The 27,050-nt window shown below is 38.7% G+C and overlaps 1 protein-coding gene across 1 annotated transcript; it reads right to left on the bottom strand.

The window, feature by feature from the left end:
* Positions 1-418: 418 nt before the first annotated feature.
* On the bottom strand, positions 419-26,657 carry LOC104383460 (transmembrane protein 156). Its single transcript, XM_086612076.1, has 7 exons — positions 26,551-26,657; positions 22,989-23,270; positions 21,231-21,491; positions 19,015-19,122; positions 15,815-15,916; positions 10,303-10,407; positions 419-1,622 (listed from the first exon to the last, which is right to left on the bottom strand). Exons 1-7 carry the CDS (start codon positions 26,648-26,650, stop codon positions 1,603-1,605), a joined length of 978 nt encoding a protein of 325 aa, XP_086468202.1. The 5' UTR covers positions 26,651-26,657; the 3' UTR covers positions 419-1,602.
* Between the last annotated feature and the right edge of the window lie 393 nt (positions 26,658-27,050).

A 27,050-nucleotide genomic window follows, 5' to 3' on the forward strand; every position in this document is an offset into this window, starting at 1 on the left:
ATAATGGAATTAAATTATAGGAGAAAGGAAATTAAATTGGGGTCACAAGGAGCAGGGTTGTCCCTATCAACAAGATCCCTGGATTACTGAAGTGGAAAAGTGACAGATAGTGTCATCATTTGAAGCATTTAAACGCTGACTGAAATGGCCTCAGCAATTCTGCAGTGATTTGAGATAGGTATGTGTCTTCACCTGTAAGTTGCTCTTCTATAGTGAGCAGAAAAAAAGAAAAAAAGAAAACCCACAAAACCAACCAGAAAGAAATTGTGAGAGGTTTATTTTATAGACTGTATTAAAAAATCCATTTCTGGAAAGCTCTAAGTTATTTCCACAGATAAGCAACAAAGCCTCAAAAGCCCCTAGATCAAGAAAGTCAGTGTTTTTCACCAATTTTTTTTTATAAGATGGTAACAAACAATAGAAACAAATGCTTCAGACTTATCCAGCTAAATATGAAAAATTCCATATGGCCTCAAATCACTCAGAAGCTGATGTTCACAACTATTCCTATTAAATCTGAACTGCTTGGTGCAGTATAATGACTGGAGAAGCAATTTCAGAAAGCTTCAGGAGGGAAATGCTATATAAATGTAAGGGATGGAGGTTACAAAGTATTAACATGATGCGAAATTGCTGCATATCATATTTGCAATGGGCAGTTTACAATCTGTTCATCCTGATGGATTTAGCACAAGGGAGTCTGAAGTCCTGGCTCTGCGATTTGTGTCTCTGCCTAGTAATTGATGCCCAAATTGCACCCACAAATAATGTGTTAGCACTGAATGAGTTTGGGACCCTGCTCAGCCCTAACAGCTCGATGACGCTCAGAGGAGCAGTAATAAATGGAAAGTAAGAGAAAGTTCCAGGAGATAATGAGACTGACTACTAATGACCTAAGCTAGTACAAAAGATAGAAATGCAATTTATCAAAAAGTACAAAACCCATTTGGTGTCTTAATGAGTTATTAAAAACTAATAGTAATGATTTTGTGGTTTGAAGCCAAATTACTATTTTTCCACATTTTTTTTCTTTATCCACTATGATGTTCCAGAGTTTATGAAAGTCTTCCTGGTTTACTACGGAAATTAAAATGTACTGCAGAACTCACTCCTATGACCTTTTAGCCACCTTCCTCAACAGCCAGAAATTGTATCTTTTAAGCATCTTAGTCACCTAGAGCAGTAAATAGGCTGAAAAATGTGCTTTTTTCCCTGACAGTACAGGTTCACTTCCATCTTTAAACAGACTTTCTTATCCTATGGAGAATATAAGATGAATTTCTTCGCTGATGGAAAATGAAATTATTGCAAGGATTATCTCACAACCGTATGATTACACATAAATTCTGAATGAACTGAAAATAGATGTGAAATCTCTACTCTGCTACTGAAGTTGTTTCTACAGCAAAACATGGTTGTTCATCATTCATATTTTCATAATAGCAAATAGTTCTGATGGTAGATAAAATGGAGCTTCTCCACCAAAATGCATAGTTGGCGTTCTCGTGAAAAGACAGGTAGCATAGCTCCACAAACTGGAAATGGAGGTGCTTTCTTCTGTGGTGTACCATGTGCCTTCTTTCGTCCGATGGTAATCATATTTCATATGGTGACGTATGAAACTAAAGAAAACAGTATCAGAAAAAAGAGGAGGTTAACATAGGAGTCTCTCCTAATTTATCTTAAATGTCATTCTTTGACTTTCACAGTAACTAATTCTCCTCTTTATTGCAAAGAAAGCAACACTGTAACTAAGAGGCAGACAAAACAGAAGCTACACATCACATTGGAGCAAAAGACCTAAGAAGGGTACCTGCCAACGGGGTGGCAGCTTGGGTACCTGCCCCACAAGAGGGGGTAGGTACAGGAACCGGAGTGGGAAGCACTGGACCTTATTCACTTGCAGAGAAGCTTGGCAGCGTAAGAGCGGGCAGAGCCAGAAGCTGCCCTAGCGAACGTTCACCACATCTGCCTGGCTGAGGTGAGGACATTCCTCACGTGTCTCAAATTGGGTTTCTGCAGAGCGTCTCCATCTACATAGGGTTCAGTCTGGAACTGTCTTTTAAAGGTAGGTGGTGATTGATCTCTTTCCTTCAAATAACTGAGCCGGCTTCACTCTCTTCTTCCCTCCCGACAGCTAGATGCTGGGAGAAGAGTTTTGTGTGGTATCTGCCTCCACTCCACAATCTCGCTCTGTGTCAGCTTCTGGGCATCTATTCATGAACTACTCCACCTGCAGTAGAGTGTTCAGGAGTAAATTTGGGCTATTAACAAGGACTTACTGCAGCTGAGCCAAAATAAGCTACATTATCCTAATGGGAAAAAATAAAAATAGACCAATCCAAACCAACAGCTGGACAGAAGAACTTGCAAACCTGTGCCCAACAGCATCTCCCATACTATACTCATATACAGTAGGATAAATTTGGAAATAATGAAATAAGAGCAGCTTTTTCCACATTCTCAAGTGAAAATACTCCTAAGTAATCATTGAGACTTTTGAAATTTGGACTGCAGCTCCCATAGTAGCATGTGACAAGGAACCTTGAAATATGAAAATGCCCACATTCCAATTGAGACCATCTTAGTTTTTAGGGAACTATACAACACTGGGTGGGGGTGGGGTGGGAGGGAGGGAAGGGAAGAGGACAGGGAGCACAGGATTTCTGTACTAACTCAATGTGTTACTCTCACATTGAGTGAAAAAGCAAATGTAGCTTGTCACCCATTCTGGTAGTTCCCGTAGCTGCAGGCCCAACAACAACATCTGTCTCCCTTTTTCTTTTACATCATAAGAACTGGGGTAAGAAGTGTTCCTTGGCTGCGAAATCATACTGGAGGCAGCAGCTGCTGCAGTGAGTCGGAAAATGACAAGCGTAGGCAGGATACAATGCATCAAAATTGATGCTGGCTAATGGAACAGAGAGCTTAAACAGCACATTAAACAGTGCCCATTACAGTCCGGTTTTGCAAGCAAGCAGGAGTGCTTCCCTTCAAAACCTCCACGTGTCTGCTCTGGAGGGAAACACATCCTGGCGTGCATTTTACACAGAACCCGATAATCATGCCAAGTACCCTGGAATGTACTCAGCAATCTGATTCTGTGGACTCTTTCGTACTGAGAGGAGTTTTCGTTTTAATGTATGATTAAGACTTGAATCTATTATGGAAGCAGAAACAGAGGAGAATTATCTCTCATTATATTTAAAAAATAAATATGTAATTGAGTGACTGCATGCAGTCCTGAAAACAATTTAAAGCTGCATGTGAGCATAAATCTTTTCTCATAGTTATCTATAGGAATTCATGAAAGCATAAAAAAATGATGCCTCACAAAAATGGCCAACTGGCAAACCCAGTATGGCAGTACCAGTAGGAACTTTTGCCTTCAGCAGCATCACACTCAATTTTATGATTACTTTAACCACAGTACTATCACTTCTGAGCACTGAAATGATGCTTTTCAGAAAAAGCATCAAAAGGATAATTGAAAGGATCCCAGCAATTTCAAATGGCACCTACTATTCTTTACAAATACATCCATGGTTTATAAAAACAGTTTAACTGTAATCTTCCTCTCGCTCCTGAGTACGCTTGTGTGTGCCTTTGCTGGAATGTTTTGAACTATGAGTTCCACTGTTTCCCCTGCATAATTCATCTCTTCTGTTGTTTGTGTGGGTGTCTGGCTCAAAGACAGAGGAGAGAGGGATTCTTTTAAATACGAAAACACTTTTTGTAAAGCCACAATCACATAAGGAAAAGCAGGCAAAGAATATTTTAGTTGCCCTTTCTGTTTGTGCTGCTAAGTTCTGCAATGATGGCATTTAAAGACCCCTTCCAAGAAGGGAGGAGCGGCCTGAGCCAAAGCCCAGGTAATACTCTAGGTGGACTTGCATTGAATTTTCCTGGGACAATTAAATTCTAAATTGCTACGGGACAGTATCCTTAGAAAATGACAGCAGTGATGATACTCTGAATGCAGCTGGATAGGAATCAGCCTCTCATATCCTTTGTTACTTACTGATCTCTTGTGCCAGCCACCCCCACATGGGAGGTCTCAAGTCCGCGTGCTTTTAGTTTGTAAGAGAGGAAAGGGACCCACCAACTTCTTTTATTTTACAATCTCTGTGAAAGAGGTTTTCATCTCTTTAGCTGTATACATGCTCCCCCTGTGCGTCCTCCCTGTCAGTTATCTGTTGTCTTCCTTATGTTCCAGTTTTATAATCCATTTCACCTGCAGATAAGATTGTGCCTTAAATTCTGTATTCACTGGGAGATCAAGTTATCTAACTATACCACTACACTCAGAAAGAAATACAGAGGCCATGAAGTACCCTTACATGTTCAGGGATCTCAAAGCTCTTTACAAAAAGAGATGTAAGTTGCTGATGGCAAAAGGCAGTGTACTAAAAATCGTTGGGAATTGCTAGTGTGGAACTTTCATTAGCTTTTATCCAGCCTTTGACATGTCCCATTGTTTTTCTTAAGAGAATTAATGGGAGGCAGGACACTAGGATTGTTTCATCTTGTCCTTGGGGCATTGACTGTTGAAGATGCAGTAAATAAAGTGTTCGGGTAACACTGACCAATTTGTGTGAATTTGATCTAACAACAGCTCAGAGCATGACACTGGACACTTTTTACAAAAAAAAACAACCACAATTCACAACAGTTGGCTTTAAGACACTGAGTTTTCATTCTTTCTTTCCTCATAAAATGGCAGCACTTCATCCAAGAACTGTCGGGTCTGTATCTGTCAATAGTTTCCCAAAACGAGAACACCGTTCTGTCCCTAGTCATTCATGAAATCCATTAATGCTCCTTTTGATTCAGAGGGCACAACGCTGCTTCCCGTTAAACAGGCAGAGGACAGAAGTACTGCAGGGAGAGGGCTCACAATTACTCTTCATGCTACACACGTGATTTTTATTCTGCCATGATCACCGTAAGACTGAAGTGCGCCTTCAGTATGGAAAGAGGCCAGCGAGACCTGCACACCAGGCTGCCTGGACTCCTCGTGGCCCCACCACTGAGGAAAGACAGACTGCCACAAGGGCAGGACACAGACACAGAGAGATAGTCACTCCTTGGGACAGGCTTTCTTAAGCTTCCAAGGCAACTTTAGCCAAAACCTTCCCAACATAACTATGATTTCAGGACTAACCATCAGCAAAATCATCTTGCTGAATGCTCCAGCATCTTCAGGGCTGTTCATAATATATAGGGGTGTTTTAATGGGCATGGTGATTTGACTATTACTTGCCCCACTTTTATTTCTTACTTCGATTTACTCTTTGCCCCCACAGTTTTGAGAGAAACAGTCATTGAATCAAGTACGTTCAGAAATCTTAGTCTTCTTATGGTTTCATATGCTGTATTATTAAGTAAAGGGAGCTAGTAGCCTGGCTTTGATATATAAATTCAGACAAGAGTATTCACTTAAAAAACCTAAACAAACAATCAGAACAAACAAAAAAAAACCCAAAGCAGACCCAGATACACAATCCCATAGCATTTTAGAGCTGCTAAAAATAATAGGTGATGCAAGTAGTGCTTTTAAAGTTGAAAGTACCAGTTGATGCAAGTAGCGCATTGTAAGTTAAAAGCACTACAAACTCTCTGGTTAAGCTGAGGATAAACAGTTCTCACCACGGTGCAAAATTAGTACGAGGTGTCATTGGCAGAGACAGAAGTTGGGTCACCAGGGCTCAGTTCTAGCGTGCTGTCCGCTGAACTGTATCGCCTCCTGAATGCAAATATTTGCCCTGAATAAAATGTTCAGTGCTTCCTATCTAAATAAACAGCAGCCTTGAAATTTATGATAATTATGTCACCTTTTGACAGCTCTAAGGAATACACAGACAGCTGCCGTATATAAAGAGGACTGTCTAAAGCACTCGAGAGTCTCGGCTCATTCCTTTTTTCCAGGACAGTTTGCTAATGTCATGGTTTAATGAAAGATGGCAGAAACAGAGGAGGATTCTTAACTTCAGCTCTCAAACATAGTAACAGTAGTGACCATGAAAATGCAAAGAGACATGAAGTGACCTGTGCTGAAAGATTCCGCCTTCAGCAAGGTACGTTTTTGTATGAGCTGGGTTAGCTGTCGGTGCGACAGGAACCACGGAAGAGTAGGCCATGGAGCGTGTGCATGCATCTCTGTACGCACACACACAAATACACACACATACAGATATACAGATTTACACACACATAGACTAAAAGTATACTGATAAACATGACCACGCATGTGTGCGGCCATGTGTGTGGTCACATGTTTATCAACATACTTACATTCTATGATCGACAGTATTGTCTTAAATACAAAGACATTTAAAAGATATTTATAAAAAGAAACATGTTTTTTTCTGATATAAAAATTAGCAGAAAGTAGCAATGCAGCATTGATTATTGATCTCTCTCCATTAGCAAGACAAATACTTCCCTGTCTCAGACAGGAGCAATGAGCGAATAATATGCCTTATAGTTTGCTCTCCTGTCCGATCTGGATTTTTAACTTCCTAAATTCCTGTGGCTAAAAACAACATGGTGTGAGCCTTTCAGCTTTCAATGTGTTGGGTTAAGGGCCACTGCTGAGGCCATCAACAGGTTCTCCAGCTCAGTAGCAATAATGAAGGTGATAAGAGCGATCCTTGCTTTTTCCATTTCCTCCTGCTTAGAGCTGCAGTCCTGCCTACCAGACCTGCTGTGTAGCTGGCCTCCTTACACAGAAATCAAATAAACACTCTGTGCTGAGGTTAATGCTTTCTCCAAACTGCAGCTTCAGCTAGCTGGAAACGAGGAAAAGCCTAACCCAAAAGTGTTTTGCCTGTCCTTGTCTTGCCTGTTGATCCAGGGCAGGCATTGAGGTAACTCCTACCAGCCAGACTGAAGCCAGATTTGAAGCAGAGAAGGGCAGATGTAAGCCACTATCCCCAGTGGAGTGCCTCAGGTTCGAGCTCAGGCTAGAACCCTCCCTTGTTTGAGGCTCTTGTGTTTGGTGTCTGAAACATATGTGCTTCAGGGGAGCAGCTGGTGGTGTGATAAAAGATGATGCTTTTTGATCGAGAAGCTGCTGGTACGCACTTCTTATCTCCATCTCACCTCCTTGAGAAAAACAGGTTTTATCAAGTCGATGGAGTCTATAACTGTCCTTGTCAGTTCTGGGAATTTAATCATCTTGACATTTTTCAGTCTCAGTACTGAGCTGTTCCTGTGCAGCACTTCTAATACAGCCAGCTCCTCCTTGTTGAGCAAACTAGTCTTTGGCAGCATTCTAAAGACTTCACAGAGACACCCTAGCACTTAGAGAAAAGCAGACCAAATCTCCTTCCCACAGCCTAAGTAACCAAAAGGACTTCTAGCTAGCAAGTTCTGTAACTGCAGCATCATTAACCACTGAGCCACCCATGACACAAGTAGTAATGAGTTAATCTGACTTTATCAGATGAAGGAGGAAATGTTTCTTTTCAGGAAGGTGAAGCAGAACTAAAGCAGAAAAGTGCTTTTATTATTGTCACCGAGTATTTAGCTTCGGAAACAGTACTCCTTTTGAGAAATGTTATTCAAAACCTAATGTGATGGAAGGTAAGATCCAGATATAAGTTCTGGCCTCTCCAGCCACATCCTTTAATAGTCTTTCCACACAATGTCCTGTAACACTACAGTTTCATGTATTCGGCATTAATCCCACATATCACCGCCCAGCTTTCCACTCCCTGCCAGCAGCCCTTCTGACAGGAAGACTGCGTTACGATCAGGAAACAAGCCTGCTCCTGCTTCTGTACAGCACAGCACTGGAACAAGGTATTTTGGAGTTTCTCAAGATACCTAATCTTCTTCCTTCAGTCACTGACCCAAAGATTAAGGAAAGGGATAACTTCATCCCAAAGCATCCTGGATCTCATGTATTGCCTCATAGAGCAATCAAAAATCTGCAAAGTTGTTTCATTTCTTCTATTTTCTTTAATACATAATGCTTAAGATAATGAAAGCAAAAGGAGTGCTAGCAGTTCGATCTCAATGGTTACTCCCACCTTAGGAACCAGAAGTTAAATTCGCACGCAACATCGGGCCATGATATTTTTTTCACTGCTTCTAAAAGATGAGTTTTGGTGAACCCAACATGCTGGAAGGACAAAGCATGCTACCGATAAGCCATAATACTTTATAAATGAAGGCACTGACTACTGGCAAGCAACCCATAGCACACATCCTATTACAACTTAGAAATATCTTGCTTTTAATCCAAGAGTAAATGCTCCTCACCGGAAATGACTAAGGTGTGCAGGGAACAGCAGACAGACAGGGTATATGGAAGATAAAGTTTACCTGAGAGAGAGTTGGCAAGGTAGTCAGAAAAAGAAATCGTCTAGTACTAAGTGGTTGGGAGGAGATCCCTGGGGAAAGGAAGAAGCTGCCCTACAGAAAGGCTGGTGAGGCTCTGCGAAAGGGTCTGCTCACTCAGCGAAAGCTCATGACATCCAAATGGCAAACAGCTAAACTGAGGTGATCTGAGAACTGCTCTCATCTATGTCACGGACTTCCCAGGTCATGTTGTCTTTCTCTGCCTCCTGATAGCCTCATTTTAGACTAGTATAATGACAACTTTCCATCTTTGTAAGTCCTTGTAAGATCTATGGATGCAAATCACTAAAAAGTGGTCAGTATTTTTAGTTACTATAGTACACTGTCCTGTCACCAGCTAGTTTCTCTCAAAAGCCAACAATAATCTAGCACAATTATTAATTTATTATCGCAGTACCTCATCTATTGTCAGCAATGCTGTTCAAAATCTCTTCTTTAGCTCTGCTCTCAACATACAATTACACTGTTTATGGTTCCCACATGAAGCACAAAAATCAAACCACTCTTCAGCACATCAATTTTTTTAGCACATTAAAAAGATAGCAGGACATGATACTGAGTTTTCAATAAACTTCATCCAAATTTAAACAGATGTAAGAAGGACATTCTTCAGATTTTAACCTAAAAAATTCACCATGAAGAGTAATATAATCTGTGCAAGTAGCCATAAGCTTGTCTATGTAATTGATATATTAGTGTGCATACTTATGCAAGTAGCACCTGTTCCCTTTCTAGGCATTACAAGTATTGCCAGTGTCCTGGTTTCGGCTGGGACAGAGTTAGTTTTTCTTTTTTAGCAGCTAGAACAGCTCCGTGTTTTGGTTTTAGTCTGGGATTCATTATGAGGAAGAATGCTGATGTATAGCTGGTACTGAGATAGTAAGGACCTTTAGCTTCCTGTGTTTTGCCAGCGTGCAGGAAGGAGCACAACAGGCTGGGGGTAGCATGGCTGGGACAAAGGGTCCACAACTCCCCTTATGATTTGAACTTGTCCCGCTTGTTTTCCCGCTTGTCCGGGATTGTGGTGGTCGGGTCTTACCTGTTTTGGGATCGTTTGGCCGGGACGGGACAGGTGTTGGTCACTGGGGTGGTGAAGCAATTACACTGTGCAATCACTTCTTTGTACATATTATTATTATATTATTATATTATTATTATATTATTTATTATTATTATTAAACACATATATATTCATATTCTTATCTCAGCCCACAAGCTTCCTTCCTTTTTCTCCTTTAATTCTCTTCCTCATTCTCTGCAGCTGGGAAGGATGAGCGAGTGGCTGTGTGGTGTGTAGTTACCAGCCAGGTCTAAACCACAACAGACAGGAAGAGGTATCTCTTACCGAATATTTTCTTCTTTACAGACTGGTTTCCTTACATCTGAACTTCTTGAAACAATTTACTGGAGTACAAGGGCTGGAGAAATTAGAAGTGGGAGACTAGTTTTAGTTCCAAGCTGAAACCAACATCTCGTCACTCCTTCTGACTGGTGGAATAATGACATGAGCGATCGATTCTTTCGTTTGGGGAATTTGATCAGCAAACCATTAATTTCAAACACGTGATTCTCTTCAGAGATAATGTGCAAATTCATTCTTTCCTCTGCCCTCATCAGAAACAAATGCCAGCATAATGCTGAAGTCCAGGACACAATATTCTACACCAGAAAAACAGTGCAAGAATTTGCACTAGGGCCTTCAGGGACACACAGGGTTTAGACGGCTAACACATGCATTTATAGGCGACTCTTGGTGGCAGAAGGAAAAACAATTTTGTTTCCCTGCCACCTACCTCTCACAGAACACATTTTCCAGTTTATCATCTCATATATTTGGCTAGAAGAAGTAGCAATTTATTTTGAGCTGATATTACGCACTACTAATTCTAAAATATGAGGCAAACCAGAATAATTGGAGTGTAAGATATTACTTACCCTGTGCAGTTGATGTACCCACATGACAATGCTCTTGTTCAGGAATTATGGGCAGTATCTTTGTTGGTTTGGGCGTAAGTGGAATCAGTTGTTCGCTGGTTTTCACTACTGAAAGTTAAAATATTTTTATCTACATTATTAAACAGCAAATACATCTTAGCAGAGTGTTAAACATTGAACCTGCAAGTTTTGAAATAATTGAGACCTATCTGAACACAAGGCAGATGTGGATAGTCAGTTTTTCAGGGGATTTCAGTGCCTAGAGATGCAGATACATGTCAGGAACTCCTGAAAGTACTAACCACATTTTGCATTTAACTTCCTCTTGATACTAGTGGACTACAACATGCTGAGCCCAAGCCTCCTTTGGAAGCAGCTTGAAGGTAGGTAACTAAATTGCACTTGGAAATTTTACTAGCAGTGAAAATACAAAAGCAATGCAAATTTGGGGTTAATAAAGAATCTCTCAAAATACAAAAAACTACAGTTGGCCAGTTAAGTAGAAACAACTGAAATTTAGAGTGGGAACTTTCTGACTTATTTTCACACCAGGGCAGCCAAGAGGGCCATTCAGGAACTTTGATATGGGCTCAGCTAACCTTGTCATACACACAGGGAGAGCTTCTGGGCATCATCCAGCTGTTACAGAGATGACAGCATGCACCTCAGAAGCAGGGAAAGGGTGTGGTGAAGCCTTTAGCACGCTGGTGACACAGATACTGATACGATATCTAATTGGATACAGATAAAGAAGCGCAGAAACAGCATTGTCAGGCAAATGAACTCAGAGTTTTTGATCCAATGCATTTTCAAAGACCTACTGTAGAACACCAATATGTTTTAACTCCAGGTCCATCCTGTACCTGACCATCCACAACTTCTCTAAACCTGTAAATGAGTTTCTATTGAGTTCAATCACAAGAGGATGAACTGTGCCCCTTATATTTAGCTATATTCCTTCCCTACTTGACTACATATTTGAGCTTCTCTCTGAAAAATGCAATAAAAAGTAGAGTTTAGATCTTGATAATTAAGCAACTGTATATGAAAAGCAAAGTTAAAATAAAACTAGGGTAGTTTTTAAATAGCATTGGATCTTCCTTCACCCTCAGCATGAACCTGGAAAGAACGGGAATGTAGGCTGATATTCCCTGCAGAGCCTGTGTGTAACACCGTTCTGCATGCACACAAACTTAGCAGAGAAATTGGCCCTTTGTGCATCGGTGCTCTACGAAAGCACGTGGGGGCTAGGAAAAGCTCCCTAAAATTACCTGCATCTTATAGATTTTATCTTCCTTTCTGAAACATAAAAAAAGACCCAAAGTGGTAATAAGGCCTCGCATTTTTCTCTGGAATAGTTGTGTCTCAGAAACATGTAGGGTCTGTGTTAATATCAAATACCGTGACAAGCTTTGCTTTTCCCAGCATTATTCATCTAAGTTGCACAGGAAAAGACAACTATTCAGCTATGTCAGGAACTGAAAAGGATCGGAATCAAATAGGTGATCGCTTCGCTTAGCCAAGGATTAAACAAATTTCTCCTTTCTGCATCTATTTGCTGCTGTAGAAGATGTATCTTGCCTGTCCTCTTTGCTAAAAAGAAAAAGGTATTGCAGATACAAGGAGGAGTGAGTCTGAATTCACGGGGATGTCAGCTCTGATGCTACCGAGCCAATGTTTGCTTCTATTTCCAACTTGTCAACTAACCTGAAGCTGTAGCAATGCACCAGAGAGATGGCAGAATTTAGCCTATTTCCTCTAATCTTGTAGGGGAGGAACTATTGTGTTAATAGGATAGGATTGTGTTATGACTGAGAGCAAATATGTCTTGTTGTTTCTTATGTGTAAATTACAGCTGTCAAGCCCACGTATATCAATGCTATGGTGTCACACAGTCTAAACAGTCCAGAAAACAACTGCAGGCCAGAAACCCTGAGGTTTTATTCTCCGAGTCCTGGTTGTCACCATGATCCTACAAACGTCCTTCTCTCAGAATGAGTAATAAAATTACCATCCGTTAGAAGTAACTTTGCAGTATTTGTGTCAGAACAAGGGAGTCAAGGAATCCTGTATTTATTCCTGAAATGTACTGAACAAACTGTGACTCGTGAGCCAATGGGGTATCACTGAAAATGAGAGAACATACTTTTGAGCAATGTAGAACTAGGCATTATGTTTGAACTAAGTTGCCCACACAGACTGTAAAGTAAAACATCATTGTATTAACAGTAATGATTCCCTGTCTGCACAGTCCGATTCTAGCATAAGAATTGGGAGCAGACCTTTTTTCTCAACAGAAAAATAAAATAGATAAAATAAACAAGGAATGTCAGTCTTATGCTAGGAAAAGAAGGTCTAAATATGAATTTATCGTGGTAGACATCTAATAATAAATTCACACTTCAGTATAACCCATATAATTAATCAATGAAACTTCCAGTATGAAAAGACCCTGCTAGGCAGATGCAGCCAGGTATTAAATGCCCTGATTTATGCAATCTGGATTCCTGTGCAACTTCTTTTCTTTCTTTTTTTTTTCCCCGTTAGTGTAGTGTTCAGTTCACATACATGGGCCTGCTCCCAACAAGTAATTCTGTGCCATGTCCCTGGGCTTTCTTATTTAGGATACAGCTATATGAGAAATAGCTATACTTAACCAGTTGCTAGTAGTGGAAAAGGTACTAAAGTGGTTTAGGAAAGGTGGGCTGAGGGAAAGGTAAAGAGCAAGGTAAGTATAGCTGCCTTTCCTTTCTCTTGAATGAGGCTGATTTAAGCAGTAAGCTGCACATGACAGTTTAGCAGTTTTTATCCAAGTCTTTTAAAGCGCTGTGGGGAATACTGTCTAGTCCTTCTAATTGCTATTATTAATTTATTAAGTTGTTCCAAAACCTCTTCTACTGCTTCTTCAATTTGAGAAAGCTCCTCAAACACATTCTTGCAATAGAAGTCTCTTATATGGGAAACTCCCTAAGATTCTCGTCATAAACATAAAGCAAGGAATTGATTTTTCTTCTGGGGATTTTTTCCATGTGCTACTACTATCAAGTCCTACTTGATACGAAAATGCTCTGTGACTGGAAATAACACATCAACTACTCCAAGAATACTTAGTTCTCGCACTGAAGAAAAGGCACTCTGTACTCTTTCCCTTCTCTTGTGGCTGCATTTAAGGGCAACTGTGTTTTGTCAGTTCATACCATTCAAGGGACTGTTTTACATAAATGCAATGGCAGGAACAGATCCAAAGTCTAGCAAACGCGCTCCATACAGCCCACGCTTTAGCGCATACTTTTTTGGCTTAACGGCACAGACAACGTTTAGTCAACATTAATGATCAGAATGCTTTAAAGCTCCCCTGTCCTCCCTAAATGTGCTCAATCCTTTGCAGTACCATGAATTTAGAAGGCTGTAACTTTAATCCTACCCTAGAGAACATACTATACATTTTTCCTCCTTTCCTCTGGCCATCGAACTTAATGGTAATGATTCATGGACGTAGAGCCACTGACAGTTTCACAAAACTAGCATCCATGGTGTAAATTATCTTTTTGTAGGACCACAGTGATATTAAGACAGCAATTTCCTGAGCCTGCCTAGGAAATCATTCTCATTCTCAAAGTTTAGGTTTTCTTTTTTTTTTTTTCCCTCGTCCTTTCTGAACTTTGAATAACCTTTTAGTAGTGCCTACACTTTTCATCCATATGAGATACTGTCGCATCCTCTCAGATACACGTTATTTAGGCTCATTACAGTGTTTCCAGGGTGGTTGCATTGTCTTCATTGGATCTCAATGTTTGTTTCAAGATTCCAAGCTATGCACTAACGATAGTTGGTCTAGTTGAGAGGTGTCCCTGCCCATGACAGGGAGGTTGGATTAGATGATCTCTGAGGTCCCTTCCAGCCTATGCCATTCTATGATTCTATGATTCTATGATAGTGACAGTATTCTCAAGGGCTGTCGAAGAAGTCATCTACAGCTACTTACAATCCATTGTCACAGTAGCAAATCTTAAACTTAGCAACTCCAGAAAAAATAAACTCTTTTCATATGGTCTTGATTTCACTTTAAATTGTATTGGTATTAATCAGGAAATTGACTGGATTGACTGGAATTATGGTATGTGAAATCATATTAAAATAAAACCCATTATAGCAGTTCATACGACTAACGTCTTTCTGGGTTAAATGTATAAATTGAAGTGGGAGGAACATAAAAGTAAGAATGACAGACCAATATGGGATTCCTATTCTCTTCAGTAAAATCTAGTAAAACTAGATTTGAATTTCCATAAAACTCCATTACAAAAAATGCCTTTGGATATACAACACTAAAAATGCCATTGTGAATATGCTGATAAAACAGGTATGGTATTAGCGAAGCTACTCAAGACAAAAGATGTCAGAAAGATAATTCCTTTCCTGCGGGATGAAAATAATGAGCTCATAAATACATCTTAGAGGTAGCCAGTGCTTTAAAAGCGAGGAGCATAAATTGTACTCCCAGGAGAGTTCAGGCAGACAGGGAGCTATTCACTCTTTCCTAGGAAAAATTGAAATGCCATGAGTTACTGAGTTGTAGAGAGAAATTATTGAGTCTCCTCTTACTCCTGAAGAACCAACAAAACAAACAGGGAGGTATCCAAGCCTAGCCAAATTTAAAACCATTTATTTAATTTGCTGGCTTTGTAGTTTTTCTTGTTTTGGAAGGAGGCTGGTTTGCCATTCAGAGCTTTATTCTATATGTCCATGTTAACCTTTTCAAAGATAGAGCTCCCTTCATAAAACCAGAATCCACGGAATTTATCAAAGCATACGACTCCTCCAGCAACATCAGTAACACTCAGAGCTACAGCTGCTAATTTCCTCTCACACAGAGATTTGTTACCAAACCATAATTTCTGGAATCAAAACATAGAGTTTAGCCATGCCATTTAATTTATCTGTGCTAAACATACTACACTCTCAAAAGACCACATTTTAATTCCTATCCGAAACTAGAAAATTGTACTTGGCAGGAATTTTTCTCTAGAAAGAGGCTACAAAGTGCCAGCAGAGTCATTCTCTGAGTCCTGCTACAGCCATCCTTTCCATTCTTTGGTAGCAGATTTTGTCAAGAGTCATAAACACATAGACCATACATACATGTGCGTATATGTCTGTATACTTTTCATACACACACAAAGCACTCAGCTGCCAAACCTCAAATATGGCACACAACATGATCAAAAATTAAAAGGAGGTAAAAAACCCAAAGTGATTAACACAACACATTTGGAAGACTGGGAGAAGCATTCCCGCATGATCTACATAGATCTTCTTATAGTTTCATCATCAGAATTATTTATTTATGATATAAAAATGTTTCTATAACATAAGCCAGATCAGATTTGTGTAGGATCAAGGTAGCTCCAAAACAAATCTGAAGCATCCTCTGACAGGAAAGACTTAAAAGGTCTTTTTTGACCTCCTCATGCCTCAAGATTTACTAGGTTTTTATTTTTATATTACTTACCAGGCAAGGGATGAATTTTAGTAGCAGATATGGTTCTTCTTGCATTTCTAGAACTCTTTCTTCTTAGAACAGTCAAAACTGCTGCCACTCTGTGTTTACAATCTGTTTTAAACAAAACGCGTTATCCTCATAACACAGAATTACATACGGTATTGATTAGACAAAAAAAATGGTAAATACCTTATTCTTAAACGCCTTCCATGAAAAAAACAGGAAGGTTTTGAAATAAAGTGATGAGGAAAACCCAGGGCCAGATGTTTATATTTCCTGAACAAAATTTTCTGGAAATTCCATTTAGCTTTGCCCTTTTCAAATTATTCCTTCCCTCCTCTATACTGTGTACCTTGAACAAATTTTGGAAGGTTATCAAAGAAGTACATGTTCCAGTACAGGTTCAGACTCACACTACTGACAGTGGAATAGCAAGGATGGAGTGGACTGGCACCCTAGCAAGCTGATAGATTCTTTGCAAGCGTGGAGTGTTCATCCTTGGAAGCACAGTTTGAGAGCTGGGTTGAACACCTCTGACTGTCCTCAGTACCCAGTTCACAAACTCCTCAGTCTTTCCACCCTTCTGCTCTCTTAGAACTGTGCTCTTGGTGGGGTTATTGCAGTTGATTATGCAGCTGTTATGGTTAGCCCTTTCCTACAATTGCAGCAGTTGAGAGCTTATCCAGCTTCTGATGACAGGCTCGCTCCAATTCTAAGTAACAAAATTGATTTTATCTTTTTCTTTTGAGAACACTAGAAAACTTCATCTTTAAGAAATTCATTAAACTAGCATTATTTAGGTCATGTTTTTTTTAAGAATAGCCAGTGGAGATCTAATGTGCTGAAGCCCTAAGCATGCATTCTAACAGTTAATGTCAAAGGAAGCTCTGGAAACGTTTATAAGATGAGAGTGGAAGGGAAAGGGCAAAATGGCTAATTTCTAATTTAGCTCCTTTGTCATGGAACAGATGTAACCTCCACCAAGTTTATTTGGATATTTTATTTTATACACTCACGGAAATAACTTCATTAATGTTTCAGAGAGTCTCAGAGTCTGCCTAGCAGAATGTCTTGGAAGGTCTCAAGAGGAAATGAATAATTCCATATATCTTAACAGCTTTCAGTAGTGCTCAGAAATTAAGAGAAAAGCTACTAACTGAAATATGACTGTAAAAATTCTTAGCAGCTGTTTTAGCACATAGTAATACTGCTGTGTTCTTTGAGCAGCACTAAAAAAGCAGTATATAGACTTGCAATTAAAGGTGGCCTTGCAATATACACACATAAGGAATACAGCCCTTAAATCTGATTTTTATGTGCTTGTCATTTTTTCAGTAACATATCAATGTTGTTTATAATGTTACACATCATGAATTTAACTAATAAAACCACTATTCCTCTATTAAGAGAAAAGGTATTCTAGAAGCAAATGAGTAATTGGAAGCCTCAAAAGGGCATCTTTTTCTCCCTGCTTGTATCCATGACTGTTCTAAAAAACCTTCATTTAATAGAAAACTGATGTTCAAAATAAAGGCAGTAAATCATTAATCATCACTACCAATAGTTCTGCATTAAAACTGGGATGCTATGACTCAAAACATAGAAAATCATACTCATGACATTTATAGGTAGCTTTGAAATTGCAAATAAAAGTCCTTTAAATTAGAGCATTTAATAGCCCACTTATAAAGACCTAATTTACACTTTGTGGGATTTTTGCATACGTAAATAGGTCTCAGAATTTGAGTCTAGCAATAAGCCAAAGATCATGTATTTTAACCACTAGAGTTTCTCTAATCATTTGGTGGGGGGCCACAGATTTACCATTTTAAGCAACTATTTTTCTTATTCATTAAAAACATATGCATAAAATATTTACATTATGCAAAAAATCACAGAAACATTTTGTGTGTGGGCACTTTTCTTCCTTCTGTTCAGTTATGGTTAAAACTAGACTCGTGTTGGTTTTTCGTTACAAAACCGCCTGTGGATACAGTAAGGACAATCGGGGAATGGATATGGCTCATCATTTTTTATCACCCCTGTGACCAAGCTCTGGACAATGAGGGTAATGGATATCTGCCCAGTAACAGCAACTAAGTGCTGGTTGTCCAGAGGCGTTCTGCCCACTCAGGGCTGACACAGGCAGAACGTCTCAGGAAATCGCTGTGAAAAGCATCTCACAGCTATTATCTCAGGGAACACGTTAAGTAACACCCTTTTCACATGGATGAAAGGGAGTGCGCTCCCTGTACCACCTATCTCTGACTGGGGATGAAAAACAAGGAACAACAGCTGACAAGTGGTCAATTTGCTGCATTACTTTTGTGCAGAGAACTTTATCTTGATTGCTCAAAAGTCTCAAGCTCAAGGTACTCCTACACTTTTATTCTTGCTTTCTTCACTGTGTATTGCTAGAAGAAATACTGAAAATCCGGATTTCAGCCAAAAAGTGAATTGCATAGGAAGAGCCTGTCTTGGCTGCTGAAATCATTCTGTTGAAACAATTGTTTCAGTCTCTGAACTAAGGAAAAGTTCTTTCATACTAAAGTTTTAATTACTTGGATTAGTCAATAATGCTGATTCAGAAATCACAGCAATATTTTCTTTGCTGAAATAACAGCAAAGAGAAGAAATGTTATCTGGGCTTAATTCAGCTCTGGGGTTAAGGCATAGATTGGTTAGCCTGCATGGGATTACACCACCGCTGAATTTATATAACCAGTTTTTAGGACAGACAGCTGAGTGCATATCTCCTGAAATCTATCCTGTAAGTTTTCTTGACCATGACCTAAATGAATCATCTTCAGGGAGGAAAGGGCATTTCAATCTGCTTATATTGGTCATTGCCTTTCTGCTTAAGACCTTCAAGAAGGTTCAGCTGTAATTGTTTCATCTACTGGAATCAGTCTGAAATCGGAAGTTCATACCACTACAGGATCATAGGTCACCACCAAGCATCTGTCAAAAAAACCAATATTTCATTCACCATCAACAAGCTTGGATTTGCATCCCCAATTCAGAGGTAAGAGGTGATAGTATCAATCATCTAAATATTCCAGTCCCTCTATAAGAAGCTTTTAGCATATTACAATTAAAATATTGGTGTCTGAACCACATTAATAAACAACAGCTTTGTTATTGTAAATTAATACATTTTTCATTGCATAGAAATTTAAATTCATGCCGATTAACTTTATGTTACTTACAGTTTTGTTCATTTTCTTGGACTATTTTGTAGATGACAATTGAAACAGTAAACACAAAGACTACTGGAATCATAGTGAGCCAAATGATCTTCGTCATACACATTGGATCTGTCCATAAAATGCAGAAGACATAAAATGAAGCAGGAAATCACTGGCAGAGAAAAGCAGAACATTCGATCTTGGTAGGCTTTTGGACCATGCTTATCCCCCAGCAGATGAAAATTTAAAACAAAATAGAAGATTATGCCTTTTTCTTTTAGCCTTCTTTGTTGTTTGAAATTAAGTTCTCTACCTAGAATTTAGCTTCATTTTCATCTATATCTGTCTCCCCATGTCTGAAATGGTTATATGCAGCTAAGTGAATGAAAACTTTTCCTATTTGTACAAACTGTTATATACAACTCAGGTTGAAAATGCTTCAAAGATCAACATTTATATTTGTTGTAGAACAAGAGTAATATATATCCCCTATTTGTTTGGATGGAGCACAGAAGGAATTTGTCCACTGTCCAACTGACATTCTCAACCTCCTGGCCCATCTTCAATATGGGAGAAGGTAAGATTCTACATACAGAAATTTTTGCATCAAAAGTGAGAAAACGCCACCAACAGGACCCCTCTGAGGAGTTCTTTTAACCAAAGCTGCCTTGGGGGAGAATCAGTGTAGGACTGGGTGTAGGAGGTAGGCTGCTCTTTCGGACAACGGCTGCTGCAGAAATGCACCCATGTTCCGCACGGAATGTGTTCAATAACTAGTACAAGCCAGGACTATAGATACCACAGAGAAAGAGTGTGGGGAACTTTCCTCCCTGGTTGTTCAAAAAACCTTTCAAACTCCTTTGGCAGCTCCATGTTAATGCATACCTTAGCATTGTCAAATAACTACTTTAAAAAATAACTATGTTACTATGACTCATATAAAATCAAATTACAGACTACAGCCAAACCACTGTTTTCCTTTCCTTGACTTAGAACAGTATAATTAGACCTACATCAACTTCCCCTGTGTATCTTCTCCATTGAGAAGTCCTGAGGTACCTGCCAATAACCCCATGGCTCTTTGAGGGAAGTAGAGCTCATCCCTCCTCATTTAGAACTAAAAATATCTTTTTTACAATGATTTAGGCTCCTTTCAAACAGAGTACTCTACCCCATCCTGCAGTGACTTGTAATGACTTGTACATCAACCTTGCCTAGTCAAAGCCCTGAGCACCTGCTAGCTTTGTTTTCAAGTAAACAGAAAAAAAAGATGTGTTGTTAATTTTTGTTGTTGATATGAAATAACTACTTCCCAGGTAAATCACCTTTAGCAAAGGGCGGTTAGCTCAGAGTTTTGACACAAGTTAGCAGGGCAAGTTACAAACTATACTCCTCTCATAGCTAGACCTACTTATTAAAAAAAAAAAAAAACACCACAAAACACAACAAAACAACTAAGTGGCCCTCACTTACCTAGGATTGTACCTGGGCTTACTTAACATAGGTTTAGCAAACTCCAAAACACTTTTTTTTTTTTTTACCAGCAAAAATACAGCATAAAATTCATTAGCCATACAAAACTAAATGAATGTAATAATTCAGCAATTCCCAGATCGCAAGCGTTGCATATAGACGGGCTGGAAGCTCTGACCATGGTCAGGCAACCAGCCAAAAAACTCCTGCAGCACAAAGAGAAATTTAAAAAGCTGACAGGCTGTCCTCAGGGAAAACTAAGCTTAGTTGTGCTAAAGGTTTCTCTTTTAAGTGTACCATAGTAAGGCTGTATAGTAGGATATTGCAGTATGATGTTATGGAAAGTCAAAGCTGTCTCCTGGTTCTTCTGCCATGGAAGTTAACAGGAATTTTTTTATTTACCTCCAAGACAACAGGGTTATGCCATTATCAGGGAGAGGAGAGAAAAAAGTAATTCCAGTTTTTGCCATACATGCAACTTGTGATTCTGTCATCACTAAGCAAAAAAATGTACAGACACTTACTTTGCTGTGTTGCTTCTAGGAAAGCCAAGACTAAGCCTGCTTAAAATCACTATAAAAACTGCCAGTTGCCTACTAAAGATGGTCTTTTACTAAGGGATTATCAAAATTGTACTCTTTTCTTGTTAAATACTTAAATACTTTCAAATGGTTGCTGAAAGCAGAGAACTACCTACTGGAGATTTTGCAAGATTCATGTAGTTTCTGGTTTAATTTCCATTCTGACTCTCCTTTGCAACTTACATTCCATGTAAGACTTCAGTTGCAGTGAAATATTTATACAGTCGTTTTGGTCTTCCATCATTGCCACTAGACAGGAATGATTTAGGTATTCTTCAGCTGCATTTCTTGCTCCGACTATAGAATTGTTGATGTGGATTTCCAGCAGGTAGTAAGTATCGTGCTCTACTTCTTCTTTCTCAGAATCCGTGGTGAAATTAAAATATTTATAAAAATAAATAACATCTTTTGTTTTCACTTCAACTGAGCCTTCTGCTTTTGGTACTAAAAATTGAAACAAAACTGTTATATAACATGTGGTAGACAAAGAGACTACTCAGAAAGAATAATAACATAAGTTCTCTGTCTCACTTGCAAAAACATACAGTTGGCTTTTACATTGACTGTGATAAAATGGACAAAAGGATACCATGTAAAGTTATTCTGAGCAGATCTGAAGTGTCTTGATTATCTATATGAAATATATTTTCCCTGCAAATTATAGCTGCTTTTTTGCTTTACTACCAGCTTCAGAGCTTTTCGGTTTTCTGTTGTTTCGTATATGTCATCAAAGTTAACGCAGACAAAAATCAGGCTATGAAAAAAAAAAAGCAAGTAAAAGCCATACGATGACAGAGATTTGAAGTGTACATCTAGTCTATCTGCTATCGGTTGCAGAAGGTCCTTGTTTCACTTCAAATCACACAAGCTGTGAGACTTGCACACTGTTAACAAGAAACATAGGTAGGTAAGACATTGTCAAAAGTGTTAGAGTTGTGGAGGTATAACTTAGAACAGTTTGTCCACATATGTTTCATTCTGTTATTTTCCATATGTGTTAAGATAGCTATTTTGTAATAAGAAAATGATGCATTTGGAAAAGAACTGCATCCGTTACATTCAGGACTTGGCTCATTGCCCCTGTTGCTGACAATGTTAGGAGAGCAAAATTCAGAGGCATCCTCTTCCCCAAAAGTTTCCAGATATTTGCAAGTGTATACGTCACAGAAGGAATACTCTGCTACTGCTATGAAAAGATGTGGATGTTGCTGAACTCTTCTCTGTACTGCTGTGCCAGTCCTTATTCAGTGTTATTCATGGTTTTGGAGATCACAGACTACAAGCAAAAAAAGAGGTTATTTCTTGCATAGCTGCCATCTGAATAGTCACCATCTTTGAATTAGTTCTTCAGATACTCGCTCACAACCTGTCATCCTATAATATCAGCAACCAACACACAGAGTTTCACAATGACATTTAAAAGCAAATTCAGGTTGAAAACTGATCAGAAACTACAGGTCCCTACAAATAAATGAAATATTTTAGAGAATTTAGCAAGATTAAAAGAATAAAGATAGGGATATAAGAGTGTTCCTAAAAGCCAGGTGGTAGAGGTCAAATTTGCAACAGAAATATTTCAGGTGGCTGCTGGATGGGGCACTTTTCTCACAGCATCCTCCTTCCAGACCAATACAAAGCCCTCTGAAGATAATGACACCTTCCCACACATGATTTTATACAAGATCCTCAAAGGAAAAAAATTAGCATTTTGCTACCAATATGTTTCACTGACAGCCAGGAACGAATGCCACTAAGAATCTAGCATAAAACCTGCATTTTCTAGCCATGCAAAGACAATCTAAAAAAAAAGAAAATTGTTCATAGATTTTCAAGGACCACAGAGAACCAGTAGCATAATTTTCTTTGAACTACCAAATGAAAACATGTCTTTTGTGTTGTAATTAACTACTTCAAATTAAATATTTCTCTTCTCCTACTTACATTTTTTAGCTGCAGCCCCTGATCCTTGATGATCAACATTCACATCTCTCTTGGATTCACACTCTGTGTGTCTAGTATGGGACTGTTGTTCCCTCCTGGAGGATTGGCAAATACATGGAATATTTTGGAAATTTGAATGGTTTAAAATGGCCTTCAGTAAAATAGTCTGGTTTTCTCTTCTTTGTCTCGGTGATCTTTTGCAAGAATTGTTAAAAGTACAAAGTGGAAAAGTGGTGGTGTTTGATGAACAGGTATCCATGCATGACACAACTACAGTGTTAGCTGTAGAAAAAAAAAAAAGAGTACTATATTAGCAAGACAGTCATATGGGACACATGGACAAATACGTGCATGGAAGCATTAGGTGACAGATAATTTAACCATCTCACAATGAAATGCACTTTCTTTCTTGAGGGTTATGGCAGCAGACTGAATGCATCAACAAGTGAGAGAAAGCAAGCACACAGTCTTCCCACGACCTCAATGCTGAATTTTATTGCTGAATTGTGTGAAATCTCTTGTAATACTAACTCAAATTTGTGGTGGTATCTAGTCACATTCCTGTTTCAAAGCTTCTCCGACTTGATTGTACTTGAAAAGAAGACGAAAGCCTTCCTGTCTGGAGGGGTAACTTGGCCCTGGAACTGAGCAGTTGCAACGAACGCAGCAGTGCAATTATGTCGTAAAATAGCTATAATCAGGATGAAAACTTTCTTTCCAATGATATTGAAACCAGACAGTGAAAATACACAGAAAGGCTGCTGAATCCTCCAACCACACCCTTCATGTTCTCTTATAGTCAGTCAACAAACACGATTCTTAATTATGACCATTGGTTTTGGTATTCATAGTCAAATTTCAGTATCAAATTACTGAATCTAGAGTACATTCATGCAGTTCTGGCAAGTAGCAAAAACCACACAGAATTAATTATTAATGAGTGTTATTTTAGCTGTCTTCCACATGAAAGTAGGGCTTCATTGTACAAATCATGCATTTTTACTCAAGTTAACTTTGAACTATTTTTTCAACATGAAAAAAATTTAAGAATAAAAAACTTCTGGAGCCCCAACACCAAATATATATTTATGAATACGGATAACCACTTCCTGGAGTTGATGCAGCACTAACCCATAGTTTTGCAGCTGAGCTTCCAACCAGCTAGCAGTACCTTTGTGCCTCTGAAGAGGACGTTTTGCATCTAACGCCCATTATGAATAATTGGAGTAATATGTTCATAAATCCTTATGTACAGAGAGAAAAGCGTAGCCTTTAATTGCTCCAGTGCTCAGCCACAATCTGACAGCTTCAACAGGCCACCTGTGCTCACATCGCAGCAGGCCGACCTCAGACATGGTTCAGTGAAGGATTTCAGACAGGATACAGAAATAAAATTAAAAATCCAACGCCAAAGTCAATTATCTTCACTATACTAACGCCACATCAGAGAGTCATAAACTCCTTATAAAACATAATAAATTGAAATGTAAAATACACGTCCTATGCAGGTAAGAAAATAGTTCATTTTAATACCAAAAGGAAAAACGTCTGGCAAAATTTAAGGCTTGATCTTTCCCTGAGTTAAGCCAACACATTTTCCTCAAAACACTTACGATCTGACCCGTGCAACCTGGAGCAGAGCAGGCTCTTGAGGTTAAATTCTTCCAGCTGAAGGAGGCATTTTGTGCAGAGCTTCTCTGTGGAGATGAGCCAGGCGCAGAAATCGAAAGCTTACTCTGCTCTCACAGCAAGGCCAGTGGGCATCTGGACCACCAGTCTAAAACCACTGCCACGCTCTCAAGGTCAATTAACCGTAACTCCCTACTATACCCCTTCCACCAAGAAATTTGGACGTGGACTTGGGAATCCACAGGCTGTGCCGTAACAGCAGTCTGCATACAGCACTATGAAGTCCACTTTGGACTTCACACATATCTAAACAGGCTCCAGAGCTGCCTGTATATAAATAAGGCATGTTATCTGAGTGGAAAACGTTGGAATGCTGTCCTGTTAGGGAGGGTGCTTACCATCCTCTTGAAAGATCTCTACGGAGAAAGCCATTCAAATTGCAATCTAGCATCAGTAGACTTTATTTTCTTCCAACTCACAGGACTGTGGACTTTCTAGGGAGGCATAGGTATTGTTGAACGCTGTAAGTAGGGTTGCAAAAAGACTACGCTTCTCCAGTGGATTACCTGGCAGATAGATAGAGTGCCATACGCACAAGAGGCTTGCTCTTTACTGCAGGACTGGGAAGCACCCTCCCACTCATAAAAATCACTGGAAACATGGAAAAGGTTTTGTGAAATCTGAATGTAGATGACCTGAAGAGTTAAGAGGACCACTGAGATGAAACCCTGCAAAGTATCTCTGGGAAACTGCTGTATATTCAAAGATATGCAAACACATGCCTAATGTTTGGAAGTTTAGTGATTATGAAAATTCTTTATTAAGCCTCTATTTACAGGGTGTTTTTCCATAGAAAATCCGATTCCATTAAAACAAAATTATTCACTCTCTGATGTTTGACAGTAAGGTCAATGTTTTCTTCTCGCAATAGCTATGCCACTGTTTATTTGCACAGTCTGTGCTAACATACTTTGATTACTTCTGCATAGAGGTAAAACATTAATTATTCCAACATCTTAAACTGATTCATCGGTTTTATTATATTTAAAACTTGTGACATCTTAGCAAGTTTCTTTGTTTATAAACCATAAAAATCCATGAATTATATTCTAGTTAATGCCATATTTATTCTTTGTGGTTAATGAAAATACAAATGTAAATTTAAATAACCTAATCTCGATATATTTTATTTTTTTTCCCAGAAAATTATGCTTCATAAATAATTTATTTCATGCTGCCTGAGAATACACATCATTTGTCAAAGGAATGTTTTTATTATAAAATTTATCTATTCAAAAACTTACTTAGGAATGCATGTGACGAAAGTATTTTAATATTAATTTATTTATGGATTTTTAGAAAGCACTGAATGCATAACTTCCACACGTATATTTTGCATTCATCCTAAGTCCAGTATTGACCTTTAGGATCACCAAGATGTATTTGGGATTGATGTTAAAAGATTTGCTTCACTCAGTTACACCTATTCCGCTCTACCTTTTGTCAGATTATCACTGCAGATCTCTTTCACAGACAGTATCTCATATCAAACAGCAATTTTACAAAGTTTTATAGGCATTTAAGAAAAGAAACTTTTTAAAAGTTATTTTTAAGATATGAATACCTGCTATAAAAGAACATACGTATTTTTACTACTCTCTTCGTGATAAGGATAGTAAAAGTACAGTTGCATGGAAATAGTTACCAAAAATTTTGCAGTGTACGTAAATGAATGACCAACTCCTTTCAAATTACTGCATATCATTAACTCTGTTGGTTGAAAATCTAACAACAAAAAAAAATCTATATGCTTTGCAAAGTCCATATGAGTACAGCGTCCTAACCATCACTTTTAGGAAAGCACGTGCCAACTTTTCAATTGCAATCAGACTTTAGAATAAGTAAAAGGCTATTTTAAAAGCTGATCACTCACCTTCACGGATTTTGAAAAATTCAGGTAAACATAAAATAAACATGGTAATTATTCCTAGTACCAATCTGAAGAGTTCTGATTTTCTCAAAAGCAAGCACATGTCTCTGAAGCACTCCCATCCAGCACAGTGGTGGTAACTTCCTTCCTGGTTTAGCTCTTAACCTAGTGCAGACTTTATGCAAAATGACGTCTATTCATTTCCTTTTTCCAATATGACTTTTCTTTTTACTTCTAGTTATGTTAAGTTGTAAAGAGCCAAGTTCTGTTCTTACATCGGCATAGATGAGGATGATTGAGACAAATACACTGAAGACAGAACTCGGGTACCACAATGAAAATACTAGAAAAGCCATGCATAGAAACGATGTTATTAATTTGGACTAGGTTTGTTTTAGGAACATCGCCCCTAACGGCCAGTTTTACATACCTTCTAAACAGTAAATGAATCATTTTTGCGAAGGAATTTTGTTCTCATTTGGCTAAGAAGATTTTTTAGAAAT

This window comes from Tauraco erythrolophus, chromosome 5 (genome assembly GCF_009769465.1).
Source record: "Tauraco erythrolophus isolate bTauEry1 chromosome 5, bTauEry1.pri, whole genome shotgun sequence".
NCBI lineage: Eukaryota > Metazoa > Chordata > Aves > Musophagiformes > Musophagidae > Tauraco > Tauraco erythrolophus.

Excerpts from the sequence above, each read along its gene's own strand:
- LOC104383460 (XM_086612076.1), bottom strand. The coding sequence starts at position 26,650 with ATGTGCTTGCTTTTGAGAAAATCAGAACTCTTCAGATTGGTACTAGGA. Across the intron at positions 23,271-26,550 it reads ATTTTTCAAAATCCGTGAAG|CTAACACTGTAGTTGTGTCA; the intron begins GTGAGTGATCAG and ends TTTTTTCTACAG. Across the intron at positions 19,123-21,230 it reads ACTGAAGTCTTACATGGAAT|ATCCAATGTGTATGACGAAG; the intron begins GTAAGTTGCAAA and ends TTTTATGGACAG.